This window comes from Oryx dammah, unplaced genomic scaffold (assembly GCF_014754425.2).
Source record: "Oryx dammah isolate SB20612 unplaced genomic scaffold, SCBI_Odam_1.1 HiC_scaffold_21, whole genome shotgun sequence".
Taxonomy (NCBI): domain Eukaryota; kingdom Metazoa; phylum Chordata; class Mammalia; order Artiodactyla; family Bovidae; genus Oryx; species Oryx dammah.
Genome location: NW_024070205.1, coordinates 49,634,672 through 49,658,931, shown reverse-complemented (window position 1 = coordinate 49,658,931; position 24,260 = coordinate 49,634,672). Strand labels below are relative to the sequence as shown.

Genomic DNA, 24,260 nt, shown 5'->3' with positions numbered 1-24,260 from the left:
CTCAACTTTCTGTCTGCCTTGAAAAATGATCATAATAAAATGTTAGCGGGGGAAAAAACCGCCTCTCCTTGCAGCGCCGCCTTAGGAACCAACGGTCAAGAGCGCACAAACGACAGCCCTCACCCCCTCTCCCTGGCTGGCGCGCCCAGCCTTGAAGGGACCCTATCTGGGCATGCTCAGAGGCCGCACGCGCCCGCCCCGCCCCTCGGGCGTACGTGCGGGCAGAGCGCAGGCGCGCGGCTCCGGTGGCCCACGAGACCCTAGCTGCCAATCCCGGCAGACGCAGAGGTGTCCGATCTCGGCAAGGATGGAACCATCTAAGGTGGAAAAGTTCAGCACCACCGACAGGGGAAACGGGCTGCGCGCGTTGGCACCGCTGCGGCCAGGAGAACTGCTTTTCCGCTCAGATCCTTTGGCGTACACGGTGAGCAAGGGGAGTCGTGGAGTCGTCTGCGACCGCTGCCTTCTCGGGTACGTATCGCCCTCGCCCGAGTCCAAAACAGCGCGGGGTCCAGTATGCCGGGGACGCAGCGGGGCAGTTCTCCCCGGACTCTCCCGGGCCGTGGCTGCACTAGATCTTCGCGGTGTTGCCCAGATGCCCAGTCCCGCACTTCGCTTAGACGCGCGGCTCCCCGAGGGCACCTCGCGGCAGACGGGCTCCGCCTGGCCGTCGCCTGAACTGCCGCGGCGGGTGGCTGAAGGGACCCCAGGCTCATCGCCTGTAGCTGTGCAGGGCAGAGCTGGACCCGCTGCAGGATGGGTTGGGGAGAGCCGGTGGGCAGACTTAAGAGGAAGTGTTTAGTCGTGGGTAGTTTTGCTGGGGAGTAAGAAAGTCTGCGTCCTGGGGTATAAGCTTCGTTGGTGCAGTTGCGGAAACCACAGTTGGCGGAGGTAGGGATGAGTGGGAGCAGGGATGGTGTAAATCTGGATCATAGCGGAGGCCTAGCCAGGAAAGTACTGAGCTTGCAGGAGGCGGAAGACTCTTGGTGTTTACGGAGCACTTCCTGTGGTCCAGATTCTGTTGGGCGTGTTGAACGGTACATGCTTAAGAATCCTTAAGGAGCGGATAAGTGAGTGAGATGATTAACTACAGTGTATCAGAAGGGCTGAAATTGAGATGCTTCCCAGGGGGCGCTAGCGGTAAAGAACCCGCCTGCCAATAGAGACGTAGGAGACCTGGGTTCGATCCCTGGGTCGGGAAGATCCCCTGGAGGAGGGCATGGCTACCCATTTCAGTATTCTTGTCTGGAGAATTCCATGGACAGAGGAACCTGGCAGGCTACAGTCCATAGGGTCGCATAGTGTCGGACACGACTGCAGCGACTTAGCACACGCAGGCACTGTACAGTAGGAGCATAGGTTATTGAGGTTCCATAGTGTGCTTTGCTTTTAATAACCGTGCAGGCAGCTCTAATTCTTAACCATCTATCTAGAGGCAAGAATTTATGTGAAAATGTTTTATAAGCCTGGACGCATTGAACCAATGTAAAGAGCTATGCGACAGCAATTTATGAAAATGTGTTAATATAATATGTATGCACAGTTATAGGAATTGTATTCAAGAAAAAATTGTTATTGAACTATTATAGGTCAAGGAGAAAAGCTCTGTTTGAGATAGGCAGGATGATTTTTTTCCCAGGACTTCTTTTCCAGACCCATTAAGCTGGGATTGGGATGGTGGAGGTGAGGGGTTAAGTGCACAGCTTAAGTCAATAGCTTGACCATTAATACTGTTATGTCCTTATTTGGTTCATAATTGAGGAATTTATTTAATTTCATATTTTAAAGTTACTTAATTGTATTTTATTTCTTGCTTCCTAAAGTAATGATCACAGTAACAACAACAATTCGTTGAGAACACCTTGACATTTCTGTAAAATGTGTGGTTGAAAACAGTTCATTCCTTTCAAGTAATGAAATGCTGAAGGCTTCAGCACTGAAAGGTATAGATCTTTAATTCTTATTCAAGCGAGTTAGAAAGCTGGGCTTTTCCTCCTGTTCAATCCTTTGGGGGGGTGTATCTAGAGTTTGAATGCAGTCCAAAACAGAGAATTTTCACTTTATTAAACCCTACAGCATTATTGGGGAAGATGTGGGGCATCTTACAGATAAAACCAGACTGCCAAGTTATTTTGTAGTTGGATTAGAAAAGTTTTGTAATAAATACAGTATGACCAATTATTAATTAAATTATCAGAGCTAAACTTGAGTCATAAGACAGATGAAATCGTCCATTTTCCAAAATAAACTACACAAACCCAGCCCTTCGTATGTGGGGTGCTTCTTGATTTACCATACAATTCCGTTACTGCTATCACTTATTTTTCCTATTAACAAAAAGTGTAATGATTTAAATTTAAAAAAAAAGGTATTTCATGAACTAGTATTGGGGAGTTCTCAGCATTCTTTTAAAGTCTGGAGGAAACCCAGCTCTGACAATGGGCGGGAGCCAGGGGAGTTCCACGGTTAAAATTGCACTGCAGAAGTAGTTGGAGGTGGCACTCTGGGAGTCCGTGGCCTCTGATGCTGCCTGGTAGCTCTGGGTTTTGCAGCGTGTATTACCAGCACCCTGACAAGGGGCCCAACTGCTTGGGGAACTGGTTATTGCTGGAAAGTTGCTGTCTCAACCATGCTTCTTTGTGATGTTAATTTTTATTTTTGGGGTGTGGGAGGGGATGTGCCGTGCTGCAAGGCTTGCAGGATCTCAATTTCTGGACCAGGGATTGAACCCAGGCAGTGTTCAAATAGTGTATCAAAGGCATTCTCTGGGTTTACGGCTGGTTTTCTGAAATATACCAGCAGCAAGTGCAAGTGAACTGCTGCAGTGTTGTAGACTCTTCCTGAGGGCATGAGCTTGGAAGGTGGAAAGATAGCGAAATCCTCTCAAGGGTCATGAAACCTTGAGAGATGCCTTGAAATCAGCATTTGCAGATTCCTGGACAAGGGCTAATGGGTTTACTGGTGGGTCAAGGACTTGGAATAAATAAAGTAGAAGGAATGATAATGAGGTGGGTTGGGAAAGGTCTCGTTGGATATGACTTCCATTTTTCTTGTTTTAAGTGGGAGTTATAATCCCTGTTTCTTTTGCTTCTTCCTTTTCTTCTGCAAGGAGGTTTGGGGAAGGGCTGTATGTCAGAGCCCTGAGCCTGAAAACATTTGGTCCATGTGAATGCCACAGCAGAGGACGTTCTTAATCAGACAGCATGACCTGCTTTGTGGATAGCAGTGAGTTCTCCTTCTTCAGAGAGCCTGGTGCTTTGTTCAAGGGCTCAAGAACAGAGCGACCGTGGAGACAGGGATGGAGGCTGGTGCCTGGACCTCAGCAGTGCAGACTTCCTCTCACCGTGGCCATCGTGGCTTGTACTGTAACAGTTTGTAAGGGATCCTGAGTTCCCCACACGGCAGCACACGTCTGGGGACAGCCAGCTGGGCAGCTGGGTTGGGTTTTTATTTTAGACCCTTTTGTCATGAAGGGATCACTGATTTGTTCTCATTGGAACACTCGTGTTTTTCCCTGCACTTGGATTTGCCTTTTCTACCTGGACTGCATCGCTTGAGACCGTATGAAATCTTCTGTGAGGGCATGGTGTTCCTCTCAAGGTTGCCTCTGACCTTCACAGAGAGAGAAATGAAGCAATGGGCTAGTTAATACCCGTGGGTTGACTGCTCTTGATTTATGCTGTCATTTGAAGCAGCTGATTTCATAGACGTGGTTCTTAAACTTCAGTCTCAGGACTCCTTTACTCTCTTAAAAATTATAAAGATTTCCTAAAAGGGTTTTTAAAAAAATGTACTTAGGACTCTGAAGAGGTATAAAGGAAACCATGACTACATAAATAATGTGGTTATATTTGTTAATTTTACTGCTTAAAAAACTAAATGGATCAGTTTTGAAATTATGTACAGTTGGCCATCCATGGATCAAAAATCTTCAGGGGACAGAAAGATTCCAGAAAGTTCCTAAAAGCAAAACTTGAATTTTCAGCGTGAAGGCAACTATTTACAGACCATTTAACTTTTATTTACAACTATTTCCATACATTTATGGGGGTTCCCTGGTGGCTCAGATGGTAAAGAATACACTTGCAATGCAGGACACTTGGCTTTGATCTCTGGGTGGGGAACCTCTGGAGAAGAGATTGGCAACCCACTCCAGTATTCTTGCCTAACATACATTTACATCGTATTAGATTCTACAGATGATTTAAAATATATGAAAGGATGTGTATAGGTTCTGTGCAAATAAGATGCCATTTTACATAAGGGACTTGAGTATCTGTGGCTTTTAATATTGACGGGGTCTTGAAACCAGTCCACAGCAGATACCAAGGGATGGCAGGATTTAGACATAATAAATAATTACATTTTGACAAGGATTTTAATGAAGTAGACTATATTTTCAAAACAAAAGAAAACTTACTGAGAAAACTTGCTTGTTTTACATTTTTGAATATCTCTTTAATGTCTGGCTTCGTAGAAGACCTGCAGATTCTCATCACTGCTCCTGCATTTAGTGTATTATAAAATCACACGTCATTTAGCCTCTAGAAGACTCCACTGTATACTATGAGAGGAAGAGAAGAAAACAGCAAGAAATGTCTTATTATCAAAATAGTTTTGACCTTGTGGGCCTGCTGAAAGGGCTTCTGAATCCCTGGACTATCCTTTGAGAGCCTGTGTTGTAAAACACCGTACATGTTTTGTAACATTTGGAAAGTCTGGGGTTTCTTCTTTAATGGTTGTTGTGAACCACGAATAATACTTTGCTTTGGTTTTCGCATAATCTGCCAGGATATATTGGGATCAGGAACTAAAGTATAGAGTTAGTGCCTGTCTGTTAAGATGACTCACTTCTCACTCTGGCTGGTTCTGGTTATTTAAGAGTCAAAGGATTTGGATGGTGATTAACCTTGATTTTCAAAGGAAAATAAGAGCCATTTTCCACTTACTTGTTACCACAATATATGGTGATTGAAAATTATTATTCAGTAGGTAATATTTACTATCATTTACTAAGCAATGAATGGCAGGGGCTTCCCAGGGTGTGCTAGTGGTAAAGAACCCGCCTACCAGTGCTGGAGACATAAGAGATGTGGGTTCATTTCCTGGATTGGGAAGATCCCCTAGAGAAGGAAATGGCATCCCACTCCAGTATTCTTGCCTGGGAAATCCCATGGACAGAGGACCCTGGAGGCCTGCTGTCCACAGGATTGCAAAGAGTTGGACACGACTGAAGTGACTTAGCACACACTAAGCAGTGACAGGCATGATTTTAAGCACTTTACCTTATGTACTGCTTCACTTAATTCTCATAGTGACTCTAAAAAAGTGTCCATTATGTTCCTTATAAGCACAGATAGGGACTAGAGAGCTTTTATACCTTTGTAGACTGTGAATGGGTGTCCTCCTTTGGAGGGCAATTTGGTAGTACCTAGCAAAATTGAGCACTGTGGTTTCTTTGACTCTATTTTAGGGGATTCTGACAAATAAAAATAACATTGGTTGCACAAGGATGCTTAGCATAGCAATTTGGTGATGAAAGGAAAGGGAGAGAGAATTTTAATGTCCATTAATAGGGACTGCTTAAATTATGCTGCAGCCATATTGTAGAACAGCATGTGGCTGTTAAGACTGAAGTGGATCTGTTTCTATAGATGTGGATGGATGTCAATAACACATTACTGGGTAAATAAAGTTGTAGAACAATGTATGTATTTGAAAATCTTTTTGTATATGTGCTTGTATGTAGAAAAGTTCTGGAAAAACATCCGAGCATTCTGTTACAATTACTTCTGGAGAATGAGACTTGGAGTGGGGGGAAGATATCCCTTGGTCCTTAATATATTTTGTATTTTTCAAAGCTTGTATCATTTTTTGTAATTAGAGATTTGAATAAACTTTGAGAGAATCTTTGTTTCCTTTGGAATTGTAAAAGGGTGGTATTGCTTGGATGAAGATGATTTTGAAATGCTTGCCAGTTTTTGTCTGCTTTTTTTTTTAAGTTGCATTCGGAGGAGAAAGAAATGGCAACCCACTCAAGTATTCTTGCCTGGAAAATTCTGTGGACAGAGGAGCCTGGTGGGCTACTGTCCATGGGGTCACAAAAGTGTCAGACATGACTTAGCGACTAAACTACAGTCCCTTTCTTTATAAAAAAATATGTATGTATATACATATGTAAACAAAAAAAATGTTTGTGAAGACATGATGGCTGAAAAAGAAAATTTCAATCAGCTTTGGTTTCTACTTTTGAATTCTTGTAGCTGAAGAATGTCTTTGCTCTTTGACTTTTGCAGAAGACAGGGTTTAGGAAGTATGCAGGTTTGTGCAAATATGCATATATGTACACACATATGGGCTTCTCAGGTGGCGCTAGTGGTGAAGAATCCACCTGCCAATGCAGGAGACGTGGGTTCAATCCCTGGGTTGGGAAGATCTGGTGGAGTAGGAAATGGCAGCCCACTCCAGTATTCTTGCCTGGAAAAATTCCATGGACAGAGGAGCCTGGCAGGCTGCAATCCATGGGGTCGAAAAGAATCAGACATGACTGGGCACACACATACAACATATAATACGTATTTTAGAATATGTATTTCAGAAGTCACGAGTTCACATCAGTACTTTCAATTCAGATTTGTCTCCACAGGGTTCTTTTTACTTTTCTTCATTCCATAATCCTTTCTTCCTCAGTAAGAACTCTGACCCTTGAAAGCCTCAGCATATTTACTCATTTGCTCAATTCTGTATATCATCTAAAATTGTTTCAGAATTGCTTTGCCCACATTGTTACCAAAAGGACCAGTATGGAATTTGTTTGCGATTTCCCCTTTCCTTCTACTCTGCCAGAGGCTGAGAATATATCATTAAATATTGTATTCGTTTTACATTCTTTTTTTCCCCCGCCTTCAGTGTATTTATTTGTATTCATTAGAAATACAGTTGAATTCATTTGTTTTACTTTGGTTTCAGTTTTAGTTTTTCTCCCTTATCCTTTTGATTTAATTTTGTATTTTGAATATATGAACATTCATATGCTTCCAAAACGCAAATTATGAAAAAGAGAAATGTCACCCCTCCCATATTCATACTGTTCCCCACTCCCACCCCTTGCAGGTAACCAACTTCATTGTTTTCTGGTGTATCTCTCTCTCTGTCTGGTAAAGAGAAACATATAATGTGTGTGTGTCTTATTTTCCATTCATATACAAAAGATAGCATAGTGTATTTGCTCTTTTGCACTTGCCTTCTTCATTTAAAAAATCTACCAGAAATCACTTCATGTTTACAGAGATCTTTCTTACTCTTTTTTTCTTGCTCCATAATACTCCATTTTATGAATGTACCATAGTTTCTAATTTTCCTATGCTTGGACATTTAGGTGATTTTCAGTATTTTGCAGTGGTGAATAGTGCTGTCATGAACAACCTTGCACATAGGTATTTTCTTATTGTTTCAGGTGTATACTGGGGGTAAAGTCCTAGGAGTGGGATGGCTAGGTCATAGTGTGAATACCTATGATGGTGAGGGTGGTACCATTTTACGTTTCCTCTAGCATTGTATGAATGCTTGTTTCCCTCAGTTTCACAGACTTCGTATGTAGTCAGAGTTTTGAATTTTTACTAATCTGATGGGTGAGAAGTGGTATCTTAGTGTAGTTTTGATTTGCATTTAAATTGTAGTATCAAAAAGTTACTGTATGTCAACAAAATGTAACTAATTTTGCGTATACTTCCTGTGATTGCATTTTGCAATTCAATATACCCTGTACTATTAAATTTATGTATGTTAAAGTAAAGAGCCATTTTCCTGAAAAACAATTGTATTATCAGTAAAGTTAAACATCTTTTCATATGCTTAAAGGCCATGTTGATATCTCTTTGTGGATTATCTGTATATATCTTTAGCCCATTTTTCTGTAAGACTTTTGTTCTTTCTTTCCTCTAAGATTAAAACATTTTTTTTGTCTATTAGAGATATTAGATTTATGTTTGATAAATATTGCAAATATTTTCTTTCTGGCTGAAAAGAAAAGTCACTGGTTAAAAGTCTGGTTAAAAATCACTTGTCTTTTAATGTTTCTTGTGATAAAGCAATTCACACATGTTTTCTTCTAGAACTTGTTTCCTGGGTTAGCCAGCAAGTTGTTTGGGTTTTCCTGTAGCTGCTTATGGAAAAACCCAAAAGAACTTTTTTTTATTAAGTACAAGGGAAAAATACAGTAACTTTACAATGGAAAAACTTGGCAGGCATTATTTAAACAGGTGATCAATGTTAGTATCACCAGTAACAGCACAAATTGACATCATGTGCTTCTTCATATGCCCTGAACAGGACACAGCATCACTTTTGTGAAACATAGATGCCAGAACATGTAACCTGAATTTAGTCTTGAGGAGACTTCAGTAAACCCAGCTGTGCATGCATGCTAAGTCACTTCAGTTGTGTCCAAGTCTTTGCAACCCCAAGTCTTTGCCCACCAGGGTCTTCTGTCCATGGGATTCTCTAGGCAAGAATACTGGAGTGAATTGCCTTGCCCTCCTCCAGGGGATCTTCCCAACCCAGGGATCAAAACTGTGTCCTTTGTGTCTCCTGCATTGGCAGGCAGATTCTTTACCATTAGGGCCACTTGGGAAGCCAACTGAGACAGAGTCTACAAAGTAACTAATGTCAAGGGTGTGAATGACAGGCAGAGACTGAAGAACTCTCGAATTCAGGGAAGCCTGGCAACTAAATGCAAGTGTGATCCTGGATAAAGAATTGGACATTTGTGGGACAGCTGATGAAATTTGAATAAAACCCATAGATTTGATAAAAGTATCGATTCAGTGTTAATATTTTGATTTTGTTAATTGTTGTTTAGTTTTGTAAGATACTAACATGGGGAATCTTTATGAAGGACACCTGCAAATTCTTTACTATTTCTTACAACTTCTAAAAAGACTGATAAAAATCAAATTAATTTCAAAATGAAAAGTTTAAAAACAACGAAAGCTTTATCTTTCTGAGATAGATAATGGATGGTGTGACAGGCTGTCTGGTGTTTAAAGTAATGGAATTGGGAGGTATTGGGAAGTTTAGGTTATGTAAGATTGGTTATGTATTGATAATTTCTGAAGCTAGTTGATGGGTTTTTTATTATACTGTTCTCTCTAGTTTGGGGAATGTTTGAAATTTTCTATGAAAAGGAAAAAGGAAAGGAAAAGAGTCCTTAAGTGTCTGCTCATTCTTGGCCAGTTGTATTTAAAAGCGAGATACCACAAAGTTTTAGGTTAAAAAAATTCTGGGCATTTGTACAGGTTCTTTCCCAGTGGGTGACTATATATATGGTCAACCAGTGTCTCCCAGCTGTCAAGGCTATTCTCTAAGGCTGATCAGTTTTTGTGGGAAGGGATTATATCACTTAGGGTTTGATCAGAGAAGCAGAATCCTTGAATGACAGGGGATAAGGATTATAGAGATTAGAGTTGACATGATACGTTGATAAAAATACTGTTGTTGTTGTTCAGTCGCTCAGTTTCATCCAACTCTTTGCAACCCAGTGAACTGAGCATACCAGGCTTCCCTGTTCTTCACTGTCTCCTGGAGTTTGTGCAAGCTCATGTCCATTGAGTTGATGCCATCCAACCATCTCATCCCCCTTCTCCTCCTGCCCTCAATCTTTTCTAGTATTAAGGTCTTTTCCAATGAGTCAGCTCTGCAGCAGGTGGCCAAAGTATTGGAGCTTCAGCTTCAGCATCAGTCCTTACAATGAATATTCAGGGTTGATTTCCTTTAGGATTGACTTGTTTGATCATCTTGCTGTCCAAGGAACTCTCTAGAGCCTTCTCCAGCACCACAATTGAAAAGAATCAATTCTTTGGCACTTGGCCTTCTTTGTGGTCCAACTCTCACATCCGTACATGACTACTGGAAAAACCACAGCTTTGACTAGACGGACCTTTGTTGGCAAAGGATGTCTCTGCTTTTTAATACTCTGTCTAGGAAATGGCAGCCCACTCCAGTGTTCTTGCCTGGAGAATCCCAGGGACAGGGGAGCCTGGTCAGCTGCCGTCTATGGGGTCACACAGAGTTGGACACGACTGAAGCAACTTACTTAGCAGGTTGGTCATAGCTTTTCTTCCAAGGAGCAAGTGTCTTTTAATTTCATGGCTGCAGTTACTCTCTGTAGTGATTTTGGAGCCCAAGAAGATAAAGTCTCTCACTGGTTCCAATTTTTTCCCCATCTGTTTGCCATGAAGTGATGGGATCAGATGCTATGATTTTAGTTTTTTGAATGTTGAGTTTTAAGCCAGCTTTTCAACTCTCCTCTTTCACCTTCATCAAGAAGCTCTTTAGTTCTTCTTTGTTTTCTGCCATTAGGGTGATGTCATCTGCATATGTGAGGTTATTGATATTTCTAACCAAAATGACCACATGGATCACAGCCTTGTGTAACTCAGTGGAACTATGAGCCATGCCATGAGGGCGACCCAACATGAATTGGTCATGGTGGAGAGTTCTGATAAAACATGTACTGGAGAAGGGGATGGCAAAGCATTTAAGCATTTTTGCCTTGAGAACCCCATGAACAATATGAAAAGATGCTGTTCCCTCTGCTTTATGTAGTGGGCCTGAAAACTTGGTAAGTCAGCAGAACTGGTGGAAAGATAATCTGGTATCAAGTGGAAGAGAGGAAGAACAAATTGGAATCCAACTGGAACCAATAGGACAACTGGAACCTGTGTCTATCGTTGCCTTCCCCCTCAGTGACACCGATGGCCTGCAGAAATTGCTGATGCTCTTTGCCACAGTACTGTTTGCCTTGAAGAACGTCCAGGAAGAGATACAGTGGGAATTGCTGGAGGAAAGAGCTTGCTTGCTGCCCCCAGCCATGCAGTGAGCCATTAGATGGGTGACAGTGCACGCAAGCTGCCACAGTGCGCGGCGCCCTACGCAGACTGTCAGGATACAATGTCAGTGGCTGCACTTCTGCCTTCCAAATCTCACCCATGCCTTTTTTGGCCAACCTTCACCTAGAATCACACACAGAGGGAATTTTTGTAAATGTGGTTCCAGTTTGCCATGTTGCTAAACTGCAGAAGCCACCACAGGTCATCCTTTGTCATCTATACATACTTCATTTATCTGTACTGAAGGAGATCAGCCCTGGGATTTCTTTGGAAGGAATGATGCTAAAGCTGAAACTCCAGTACTTTGGCCACTTCATGTGAAGAGTTGACTCATTGGAAAAGACTCTGATGCTGGGAGGGATTGGGGGCAGGAGGAGAAGGGGATGACAGAGGATGAGATGGCTGGATGGCATCACCGACTCGATGGACATGAGTCTGAGTGAACTCCGGGAGATGGTGATGGACAGGGAGGCCTGGCGTGCTGCGATTCATGGGGTCGCAAAGAGTCGGACACGACTGAGCGACTGAACTGAACTGAACTGAACTGAACTGTACTTAACAGACAAGTGCAAGCTCACTCTCCCACCTAACTATCCTTTGCACAACTGAAAACACTAGCCCTCTCCCAGAAAGAGTATCCAAAATCTCTTTACCCATCTTTGGGTGATTTCATTCTTCTTAGAGCTGAATCACATTCTCCTTTCAATAGTCTATAACTTTGATATCCAGTAATCAGTGTCATTCTCTGAGATCCATCTGTCTTCTCCATTGCCATATAGGCAAGTTAAGTGAGGATGCGGGAGGCATCATCACCTTTGCCTCTCACAAACCACTGATGGTAGCATTACGCCCTCCGGAAATGCAGTATTGGTTTTGGTTCAGTGTTTGGGAGGGTAAAGGCAGGTCTAGTGGCTTCCTCTTGAACCATAATAGCCATTACTGCATGGGTTAGGGAATGAGCGGGGCTTCTGACAGTTGTTGATGATGTCCTTCCCAAATATGCATTCTAGAACTGGAGACAGTAACTGTAAGGTGGATTTGGGGGCTTACCAAGCCCACTGTGAAATGAATCTGAGCTAAAATCCTGTCGATTCTCTGACTTCCACAAACTCCTATTTCTGAGAGATTGGACCAAATTTTGGTTGTGGGCCAAGAATTAAGTTCTGGGCCAATGTCCAGTAACCCACCCCCCACCAACACCCACATTATGTCCTGTTCCCTAGTGCAAAGTTATCCTTGTAAATGACTGTAGATGTCTTTTAGGAAGCCTAGGAGGAAAATTTATATTATCCATATTTGACTCTGTGGTAGAGTTCTTCTTCAAGGACCTGATCTTCCCTTCTCTCAAGGGGCTCTGGGTCTGTGAAATGGCTCAAGTCTGGGAATTGGTGGGAGGAAAGGGGGTCAGAGGATGATATGGTTGGATGGCATCATTGGCTCAATGGACATGCTGCTAAGTTGCTTCAGTTGTGTCCGACTCTGTGTGACCCCATAGATGGCAGCCCACCAGGCTCCCCCGTCCCTGGGATTCTCCAGGCAAGAGTACTGGAGTGGGTTGCCATTGCCTTCTCCGCAATGGACACGAGTTTGAGCAAACTCTGGGAGATAGTGAAGGACAAGGAAGCCTGATGTGCTGCAGTCCATGGAGGCTGCAAAAAGTCAGACACAACTGAGCGACTCAACAACTGCAGCACTTTATTTTTTCAGTGATTTATACTTCTGTTTGCCAGACCTAGAAGTTTTCTCCTTATATTAAGCAGGTAAAACTTTAGTAGATTGCCTTTCTATTTCAGTTCTAGGGACACAGTGATTAGTTAGGCTGTGTCAAAGATCTCTGCAGTTCGAATCTTTCTGGTTACTGCTTTGGGTGCCTTTATGGTTTCTACTCCCACCTTCTTTTTGGTGACTGAGTACTGTCATCCCTTCTACCATGGGGCTCCTCTATCCCCCATTCAGTTTTGGGAGCCCTGTCTGATGGCAGGAGTTCACACTTTTATTCCTGGCCTCTGGAGAATAGCCACCATGGAGCTCTTAAGGGAGGCCAGGGCTTCTCTCCTGAAGGTATTTCTTTTTGCTTGGTAAATGACAAGTTATCTGGATCCTTCCTGGGACATGGTTCAGCATTGTGATCTCCCTAAGCCATCAGATAACTTCCTCCTCAGTGTATGAAACTTCTGACATTGTAGTTTCATTTAGTGTAGGTCACCTTTGGGTTGGAAAAGACTCGGATGCTGGGAAAGATTGAGGGCAAGAGGAGAAGGGGACGACAGAGGATAACATGGTTGGATGGTGTCACCGACTCAGTGGACATGGGTTTGAGCAAACTCCAAGAGAGTGAAGGACAGGGAAGCCTGGCACGCTGCAGTCCACAGAACCGCAAAGAGTTGGACACGATTGAATCACTGAATAGCAACAACCTTTAGTTCAGCTCTCAGCCAACCAAGCACACCGTTAAGAGTCATTTCCAGCTGCTTGAGCCAACCTATTGAATTCATAGTCTTGGCTCCATTTCAATAAATCCACTCATATCAATAAATTCAGCTCAATCCAGAATTATTGGGACTTCCCCCGGTGGTCCAGTGTTGAAGAATCCACCTGCCAATTCTGGGGATGCAGGTTTGATCCCTGGTCAGGCAACAAAGATTCTACATGCCATGGGGAAGCTAAGCTCACGTACTCTCAAGCCTGTGTTTCACAACAGAAGCCCTTGTACCACAACAAGACAGACCACGTGCTGTAACTAAAGAAAGCCCACTCACCACAGTGGAGGCCCAGAGCAGCTGAAAAAAAAAATCCAGGGATTTCCCTGGTGGTCCAGTGGGTAAGACACCAAACTCCCAATGCAGGGGACCTGGGTTCGATCCCTGGTCAGGGAACTAGATCCCACATGCTGCAAAGAAGACCTACTGGAGCCAAAAAAAAAAATAATAATTTAAAAAAACACAAAAGGATTATCTTTCCCCTGAACCCAATACTACAGCGCTCTTAGCATCCTTTCCCATATGTGTTTCCCAAGTTATTGTTGATAGAAATTGGCAAAATCTTGCAGTTCTTTTGGTGTGTTGGTGCTGCTAAGTCACTTCAGTCGTGTCCGACTCTGTGCAACCCCATAGACGGCCTCTTACAGGCTCCTCTGTCCCTGGGATTCTCCAGGTAAGAACACTGGAGTGGGTTGCCATTCACCTCCAAATGGGTCACATTTTTTTAGCTTTGTCCTTGGGGCCCAACCAGACTCAAATCTGGCCTTAGATCTAGAAACTCTCAAAGGTGGTGAAAGTAGTTCCCAGAGAGGGTCAGTAAAAAGGCACTTGGTATAGGGAAGGCCTTTGCAGTTTCTTCAGGCAAAGGGAAACCAACCTCATCAGAGTACTTTTACTGGTAAAGGTGATTCAACATAATTTGGGAGTTCAAGGTGCCAAATTTCATGAGTATCTGCCCAGATGTTTGCATTTCATATTTAGGGCCCCACTCCTTACTTGATGTAAGAGTTAAACACATGAGTTTGGAAATGAGCATATGTTGTCATCCAGTTCTTGCTGAATGTGGTCTGTGAATCAGTAGCATCTCTATCAACTGGGAGCTTGTTAGCAATGTAGAGTTCTGTGCTACACCACAGACTTACTGAATCAGAATATACATTTTCTGTATGTGACTTCAAGATATCTGTGTAACTTGTATTTACACTAAATTAAGACAGTGATTTCTGTATTTTTAAACTTTTTAAGTTCTCAGCAATCCAATAATTGGATAAATATTACATTTGAGATTATTTTGGGGATTTTATGATTTTCTTAAACTTTTAAAGCTATATATACATCTGAAATTTTTGCAGGTCAATGTTTTAGATGATTTCTACTTTCTATTTGGGAGTTCTGCAAGCAGTCTTGATTAGATGTGATGCTCCCTCTGGTGGACAGTGGATGAAAAGCATGCAGACATTTTCCAGCATACACAATCAACTGGAAAATTCTGAAAGAGATGGGAATACCAGACGACCTGACCTGCCTCTTGAGAAACCTATATGCAGGTCAGGAAGCAACAGTTAGAACTGGACGTGGAACAACAGACTGGTTCCAAATAGGAAAAGGAGTACGTCAAGGCTGTATATTATCACCCTGTTTATTTAACTTATATGCAGAGTACATCATGAGAAATGCTGGGCTGGGAGAAGCACAAGCTGGAATCAAGATTGCTGGGAGAAATATCAATAACCTCAGATATGCAGATGACATCACCCTTATGGCAGAAAGTGAAGAGGAACTGAAAAGCCTCTTGATGAAAGTGAAAGAGGAGAGTGAAAAAGTTGGCTTAAAGCTCAACATTCAGAAAACTAAGATCATGGTATCTGGTCCCATCACTTCGTGGGAAATAGATGGGGAAACAGTGGAAACAGTGTCAGACTTTATTTTGGGGGGGCTCCAAAATCACTGCAGATGGTGATTGCAGCCATGAAATTAAAAGACACTTACTCCTTGGAAGAAAAGTTATGACCAACCTAGATAGCATATTCAAAAGTAGAGACATTACTTTGCTGACTAAAGTCCGTCTAGTCAAGGCTATGGTTGTAGTCATGTATGGATGTGAGAGTTGGACTCTGAAGAAAGCTGAGCACCGAAGAATTGATGCTTTTGAACTGTGGTGTTGGAGAAGACTCTTAGAGTCCCTTGGACTGCAAGGAGATCCAACCAGTCCATTCTGAAGGAGATCAGCCCTGGGATTTCTTTGGAAGGAATGATGCTGAAGCTGAAACTCCAATACTTTGGCTACCTCATGTGAAGAGTTGACTCACTGGAAAAGACTCTGATGCTGGGAGGGATTGGGGGCAGGAGGAGAAGGGGACGACAGAGGATGAGATGGCTGGATGGCATCACTGACTCGATGGACGTGAGTCTGAGTGAACTCCGGGAGCTGGTGATGGACAGGGAGGCCTGGCGTGCTGCGATTCATGGGGTCGCAAAGAGTCGGACACGACTGAGCAACTGAACTGAACTGAGGGGCTTGGTTTTCAGCTGTTAAAGCTTAATATCGGGACTTCCCTTGTGGTCCAGTGGTTAAGAATCCTCCTTGCTAATGCAAGGGATACAGGTTTGATTCTTGGTCTGGAAACGAAGATCCCACATGTGGTGGAGCAGCTAAGCTCACATGCTGGAACTACTGGACCTGCACATCACAGCTAGAGACTCCATGTGCCACAACGAAAGATCCCACCGACACAGCAAAGATCACAAGTGCCATAACTAAAGACCCAATGCAGCCAAACCAATGAATAAGTAGTTCCTGACCCAGGGATTGAACCCCTGTCTCCTGCATTACAGGCAGATTCTTTACTGTCTGAGCCACCAGGAAAGCCCAAAGAAATATTTAAACAAAAAAAATTATTTTCCCTGAGTGATCGCCTTCATGACTCTCCCTTCCAAACTGTTCTCAACCTCTGACATTTCCCATAATGTTTGTTTTGAATTTGAACCAAAAATACTCCAACCAGAATCAAATTTTGTCATAAATATCTATATAAAACTCACCATAAGGAAAGAGCACTGGCAAACTGATATGGTAACAGTGCCTTGTTTATTTTTTTGGCCATGCCATGAGGCTTGTGGGATGTTAGTTCCCGGACCAAGGATTGAACCCGAGCCCTTGGCAGTGACAGTCTGGAGTCCTAACCACTGAGTCACCATGGAATTCCCAACAGTGCCTCATTAATAATGTTGATCATGTTATTCACATTGAAAGTCAAAAAATCTTGTCTGAAACTGGTAGTTGGATTTGTGATGATATGGGAGAAAAATTGTGCCTTTGATCTATTTATAATGGAATTTATTATTAGGAAATATTTTATGCAATTAATTTCCCCCCTAGCTTTTGCTATAATAATTACTTACTAGGATGAAAATAATAAATGTGACTGGCTGCAATGACCTTTTCTTCTATATCACATTCTGATCTTAGAACTCAAATGGTTGCTTTTCCAGGGGCATAGGTATATATCGGAACTGTTCCTTTTCAGTTCACCCATGTGACAAACACCTTAGACATCTTGTTTTAAAAGTAAAAGTTGTCAAAACCATTACTTTACTTGTCTGAATCCAGTAAAAAATTGCCTTTTTAAAGTTAGCTTGTTGCCATTTTACTATTTTACACATGGGCTATTCATGTTCAATTTAAAATACTTAAGGACATTTATAGTCCTAGATTAATGTTGATTTTTATTCATTACTTTGTTTGAAAATTTTAATGTTATGAAGTTCTCTGGTTTGTTTTGTTGTTGTTAGCCATCAAGGCAAAAACGATGAGAGAAATCTCATAAGGGAATAAAGATAGATTGATAGATCAACAGATTTGGCTTCATGAAAGAAGAACGGTCTTATAATGGGAAGCCAAGAAACTGAGGGAAATATTTGTAACACAGAAAGGCATATATCTTTAATACATAAAAATCATTCATAAATCAATGAGAGAACTGGGACCTCCCCCCTCTTTGTTTCCGTCTCTAAACTGTTGTGAGCCTCAGATTCCTCTGAGAGATTTTCTGATTCATAGGTTCTCAACATTGTCTACCCATGGGAAGCAGCTTTAAAAGAATACTGATGCATGGGTCCCAGCCAGAGATTCTGTTTTATTTGGTTTAGAGTATGGTTTGAGCATAGAAATTTTAAGACTCTCCAGGTTTTTATAATGTTCAGTCTGAGTTGACAACTACTCTCTTTTTCACCATAACTAACTCCGTTCTTTGCATCTTTAAATTCAAGGGCTAGGGTGAAATTGGTACACCTGGCTTAAGTCTAGCTACTTAGGATACCTGAAATAATTCTGCAGCTGGATTTCAAACTGGATATTTACATTAGCATGTTCTGTTCATATTTAAATAATCATCATATGTGGGACAAGCATGTATGAAGTTGTGTTTTTAATTTGAATGGTTGTGATATTTCTCACAAATCAACTTCATAAGTATATAAAAATTTAATTCTTGTTGGCATTTTTCAACTACTGTGTTTACTCTTGTTAAGAAATAGATGTTAATTAGATGGATGTACAGATGATCAAGAAAAGAATGCTTGGATATTTAGGAAACAGTTTCTCTGGACAGTTTTTTATTTTTTGACCGTATGATATTAGATAGTTTAGGTACTGAAAACTTAACCATTTTACAGAAGACTTTCTTAAAGTCTATGAAACATTGGTGTTCACTCCTTGTAAAATTTACTTGTAGAATTTTTAAAAAATATCCAGATGTCCGGGCCACATCTTTAAAGCCCTGCAGGTAAGGCTGAACTGAGAGAGAACTTTTAGGAAACAGGAGGTGGTGGTGGTGGTGGTGGTGAGGAGACAAACAGATTAATAGTAAATATAAGTGAAATAGATAATAGCTATGGGGTATAACTAGTGGAGAGACGCATATAGATTCTATCTGTGTCTGCTCAGTTGCTTCAGTCGTATCTGACTCTTTGTGACCCTATTGACTGTAGCCCACCAGGCTCCTCTCCCCATAGGATTCTCCAGGCAAGAATACTGGAGTGGGTTGTCATGCCCTCTGCCAGGGGATCTTTCTGACCCAGGGATTGACCCTGTGTCTCTTAGGTCTTCTGCATTGGCAGGCGGTTCTTTACCACCCGTGCCACCTGGGAAGCCCATAGATTCTGTAGCAGATCATTTTGACTGTATTGGAATGTTATTTGTATGGAAGGTTATAGTGAATAAGGTTGGAATAGATTATGGAATACAGAAGGCCTTGATGGCCAGGCGAAATAATTTGAACTTTATTTTGTAGGTATTGAGGAGCTCATAAAGATTTTTGAGTAGCAATATGAAATGTACAAAAGTTGAGAAGACTTGTGCAGGAGAACTGGTTTGGTGAATGTGACTGGGGAGAGATGTGGAAAGACTGAAGATGGGGATTCCAGTTAAGAGAAGATTTCCTTTACTTGGGTATGAAGTAGTGAAGGCCTAAGTTAGGAGGGTGTTAGAGCGCCTGGCAATAAAACAGGTCCTTTTGAGAGAAGAGTTGATACAGTTCATTGACTGATTGTCAGGCGAGGGAGAAGTAAAAGATGAATGCAGGTTTTTGGCTTTAATTGTTGGAATAATGACATAAGTAGTAATGATAGTGGTGCTATTTGGAGTCGTTGGTGTGGCTGAGATCCCCAGGTAATAAGTTACTGAGCAAAAGATAGCACTGTTGAGGACCAAGCTTAAGAAAAATCAGTTCTCAGGGCTGGGAGACAAGAGAAGGCTATTGAATAAGGTTATAGTGCCCTTTTGGGGGCCTTAGGTTTTACTGTCTATGTAACATAAGTGATTTAATTCTATGAGCCTCAATTTTAATTTTTTTGAAATGAAGGGGGTTTGAAATAAAGGGATTGAATGATTTCTGACATCCTTTTGAAACTCTTCTACTGTTCTTCAGATCATCCTGTATTTGTTGCCTCTTCCTCCTTTTTTTTTGTAACAGCTTTATTGAGATATAATTCTTATACCATATCATATATTCAGTGATATAACATAAAAGACCATTTTTTTCCATTTTAACTGTATAATTCATTGGCATTAAGTACATCGAAATGTTACGCAACCATCTCCACAATTTTAGCACATTTTCAACACCCCCAAAAGAAACCCTGTGCCTTAAGCCTATCTTCTACTCTAAACAAACAGAGGAAAACCTTAAGATTTAAACCCTTGAATTCATCTTGTTTTCCATCTGCTTTGTAACCAAATGAGTTCACAGCCACCTAGAAATCAGTCAGTTCAAATCAGCTCCTTGCCATTTTGACCCACTAGGTGGCAGTGTGGGAACACGAGGTAGGAAACGTGACTTGGAGGACTCTATCTGCTTCTGTTTCTATACAGCTGCAACAGGCACTAGTTACACAGTTACATCTATTTGTGGTAGTAGGTGTAGTTGTTATGCAGGCACTCTCAGAGGACCGAGAGTTTCCCGCCTGAAGACTTCGCTAATGCCGAATACTGTCTTCAGCAGTCGACCATATTTCCAGTCACAAAGTTATGACCAACCTAGATAGTATATTCAAAAGCAGAGACATTACTTTGCTGACTAAGGTCCGTCTAGTCAAGGCTATGGTTTTTCCAGTGGTCACGTATGGATGTGAAAGTTGGACTGTGAAGAAGGCTGAGCGCCGAAGAATCAATGGTTTTGAACTGTGGTGTTGGAGAAGACTCTTGAGAGTCCCTTGGACTGTAAGGAGATCCAACCAGTCCATTCTAAAGGAGATCAGTCCTAGGTGTTCTTTAGAAGGACTGATGCTAAAGCTGAAACTCCAGTACTTTGGCCACCTCATGCGAAGAGTTGACTCATTGGAAAAGACTCTGATGCTGGGAGGGATTGGGGCAGGAGGAGAAGGGGACGACAGAGGATGAGATGGCTGGATGGCATCACGGACTCGATGGACGCGAGTCTGAGTGAACTCCGGGAGTTGGTGATGGACAGGGAGGCCTGGCGTGCTGCAATTCATGGGGTCGCAAAAAGTCGGACACGACTGAGCAACTGAACTGAAACCTATCTTCACAGTCCCATCTGGTTTCTGTGTATCATTTGTTAAGAGCAGTGCCTCCTTTATCATTTTGCATTGCTCTGTATCTTGGAATCCTGTTTGGTCTTCAAGCCAGATTTTTCGTTTTAGCTTTTGGCCCCAGTAATTCCTTGGGTCTTTTTTTCACCTTTCCCATTGCTTTTCCTTCTTCCTCCCAGTCATGAACATCCTCTGCGATAGTGACTCTTGACTTTGCGTTTGGAACCACTGGGGAGCTTTAAAACATCCTGATGTTCAAGCTACATTCAAGATCTGTTAAATCAGAACCTTTGGAATTGGAACCCAGACATCATTATTGTTTAATCTCTAAATTGCCTACGAAATATTTTTGTCTTCCTATATCTTTTATAGTCTATGAGAAATGAGCTAATTTAACTAGATCCACTCTAAGTTCATAATATTTCAGTATTCCAGGCGATGTATGTCTTGATTTTTTTTCTTCTTTGTCTGTTACTAGTTCTTTTCATTCTTATCTGAAAATGTCTCTTTCTTTCCTGTGTTCCCACTGCCTCTGGGTTAGCACAGGCTCCCATCTCTGTCAGTGCCCCCTGTACCCAGAGACTACCAGGAAAATATGAGCCATTGAACGAAGTGGGGTTTATTAATTCATTGCAATGAGAAAACTCACAGACTGTGGGGGAATTGTGGGGTGTCTCAGAGGATGTTGGAAGGGATTTGTTGTAGGATTTGGCTTGTGTTAAGTGATTTGGAGAGGGTTCAAGGAAGTAAGACTTTGCTCGGAGTTGGATGCTGTCAAGAAGCAGGGCGATTCAGTGATTTAAATCTTACCTAGAAGGCGATCAGCCCTGGGATTTCTTTGGAAGGAATGATGCTAAAGCTGAAACTCCAGTACTTTGGCCACCTCATGCGAAGAGTTGACTCATTGGAAAAGACTCTGATGCTGGGAGGGATTGGGGGCAAAGGGGATGACAGAGGATGAGATGGTTGGATGGCATCACTGACTCAATGGACGTGAGTCTGAGTGAACTCCGGGAGTTGGTGATGGACAGGGAGGCCTGGTGTGCTGCGATTCATGGAGTCACAAAGAGTTGGACACGACTGAGCGACTGAACTGAACTGAGCTGAACTGAGAAGGCATGAGGAATGAATTGAGGCTACAACTATGATTGATAAAGAAGCTACAATCACCTGTGTTAGCCAGGATGGGGAATGTTTGATCATTTTTGTGGCTTGGACATTGTTCACATTTTGTGTTCATGGTTACAGAGAGGTCTTTTTTATTTTTTGTCTTGATCCATCTTTGCCACAGAATAGCTTTGTCTGACAATGATGCTTGTGGAATTACCTTCAACGGGGACACCACCCACTAGCTATGAGTGTTGGGCAGCTCCTAGCACTGTGTCTACAGCCAACACCTTATACATTGAAATTTTCTCCTTCCCTTAATTAGCCAAAGCTGATAGTGCCAGCCTGGCTCTGACAGTGAGGGGCAGCTTCTTTCTAGAGCGGTTTCTTAGACAACTGTATCTTTTTATAGATCTTCCCTCTTTTGATTTGTTCTATGCAGTACTGACATAATAGTCTTCCTTAATAAATGTCCCTTCAGTGACTGATTCTTAGCTCTCTCAGATTAGCAAGTGGTCCTGTCTTATCCGGCCCATCTCTGTTCAGCCTTACCTCCCAGTGTACCTTCTAGTTATGTGAGTTGAGGGAAGTGACTTCCTGCTCTGAACTTTGCTTTCTTCACCTTGAACACTACCTCTCAGGTATTCTTAGAATTAAAAGAGATAACGTGTGAAAGTATTTGGTATGTAAGAGGTGTTCATACTTACTGTTATTGCTCTACTTCTCACTGATTTCCTTCATTGATCTGTGGTATTAGGTAATATTACATAATTTAGTTCCTAGTTTGGTTCTTACTAGATTTTATTTCCCATTTGGTTTAGCCTCCTTGAGGACAAGGATGTAGTCTTATTTTCCTGTGAATTTCCAGGGCCTGGCACAGTACTGAGCATACAGGGATGCTTGATAAGCGTTTCAGTTTCTGAGGTTTATAGGGTTATCAGAGCACTGTGTCTACAGCCAGCTCCTGAGACGTTTTCCTTATACTTTGAAACTTTCTCCTTCCTTTAATTAATTAATATGCTCTGTCAGTTGGTACTACCAGTTAAGAGAGCTAGTATATATTGGGCCACAGGCTGAATTCTTTTTATCAAAATTATAATTCTGTGTAATCACCAAGAAGTTTATATCAAAATAAATTTTAATAGGTGAGTATTTAATTTACCTGTTAAAGATGACTGAAAGTTCAAAGAAAGTAACTTTTAAACGTAGATAACTTCATACCAAAGTGCTTTTACTCTCTGCCTCAGCCTACATGTAGTCAACTACAGAGATAATTTTAATTTTTTAAAAAAATTGAAGTATAGTTGATTCACAGTGTTGTGCCAATCTCTGCTCTATAGCAAAGTGACTCAGTTATAGGCATATAGACATTCTTTTTATAGAGATAATTTTAAATAATTATTTAATAGTGTATAATTTTTAGTGTTGGTCCTTTATATCTTTGTGTCTTTGAGTGACACAAGAGAATGAAACTCTCTGATTTCCTATTCTTTTTATTTTTTAATGATTTTAAGAATATTTGATTTTCAGCTTCTTTAGTTTACTCTCAAGTTGCTGTCTAATACAGCAAATTTCTCTTCTGTCCTTTTTCTTTCTCTTTAGTTGTTTAATTTTGGGCATCTTAACCCCTGGACTTTTGTTTCCTCATTCATAAAGTAAGGATAATATCTATGTCTTGTGATCTTTATGAAGGTTAAGTAAAAGAACACATCTGAGAGTACCTAGTATAATGCCTGGAATAGTGCTGTTTCTCAAAGCATGACCCACCACCATCAGAATTAGCTGGCAGTGGGCTTATTTTAAATTTTGTTTTTCTGTGTTTCTCAGAATATCTACTATTTTAGGCACACTAGTGTACATTCTTACTAGACTACCTGGGTGATGTTGGTATGCAGCAAATTTTAAGACTTGCTTGCCTGGAGGATAAGAACACATTCCCTGTGGAATCTGTCTTTTTGCCTAGTTTGTCTTATTGGCACTGAAATTTGAGACTACTGGGGTGAAATAAGTATTACTTGAATGTGAATATTTACAGCATATCTCAGTAACAGCCTGATTAAAGTTTTTACTATTTTTTTCTATGCTTAGCTCTGACTTTTTTCTTGGCAAACTTCACTTTTATCTATCTTAACTTTGCTTTTTGATTGATTTTCTTAAACCTGACCTTTTAATATTGGAGATCTATAGTAAGATCTTCTGTTGTCTTTAGTTAAGATGTACAACTCAAGCTAGCAGATGATTCTAGAAGTCTACTTTAAAATGGCCATGTAAGAACTGTCTTTAGTCATTAATTTATCAGTCACAGAATGAGTAACTTGATTTAAATGTAACTTGGAGCCCACCCCTTAATGAGCAGGATTTAGTGAGCAGTGCATTTTTGGATGGTCAGTTTATTGACAGGTCAAATGATTCATGTACTGGGCATCGGAAATGGAAAAGCATAGTAAGTGGCAGCTATATTAGAAACTGAGCTTAGTTTTCTACAGCAGACTGACACTTTCTGAAACTCTTTTTCTTGTATTTTGAAGCATCTCCTATTTTTTCCTTTTTCTTTCCGTAGATCAACAGATCACTTGATTACCCAGTTTGTTAAAGTGTTACTCTCTTTTCCATGTACTCATAGCATATTATCTTTTATTCTGTGTACTACATTGTATTTTAGTTAATGATTTGAACTTGTATTTATTATATAATTTTCTGTCTCCCCTGGAATCTCTGATTGCAGGATCTATGT

At 41.5% G+C, this 24,260-nt stretch overlaps 1 protein-coding gene across 1 annotated transcript in view; it reads left to right on the top strand.

Moving 5' to 3' along the window:
- The first annotated feature begins 229 nt into the window (after positions 1 to 229).
- Positions 230 to 24,260, top strand: part of SMYD3 (SET and MYND domain containing 3) — a 747,085-nt gene continuing 723,054 nt past the window's right edge. Inside the window, exon 1 of the mRNA XM_040263614.1 lies at positions 230 to 471. Within this exon, the coding sequence (XP_040119548.1) occupies positions 308 to 471 (164 nt within the window). The 5' untranslated portion in view covers positions 230 to 307. The remainder of the gene's footprint in view (positions 472 to 24,260) is intronic.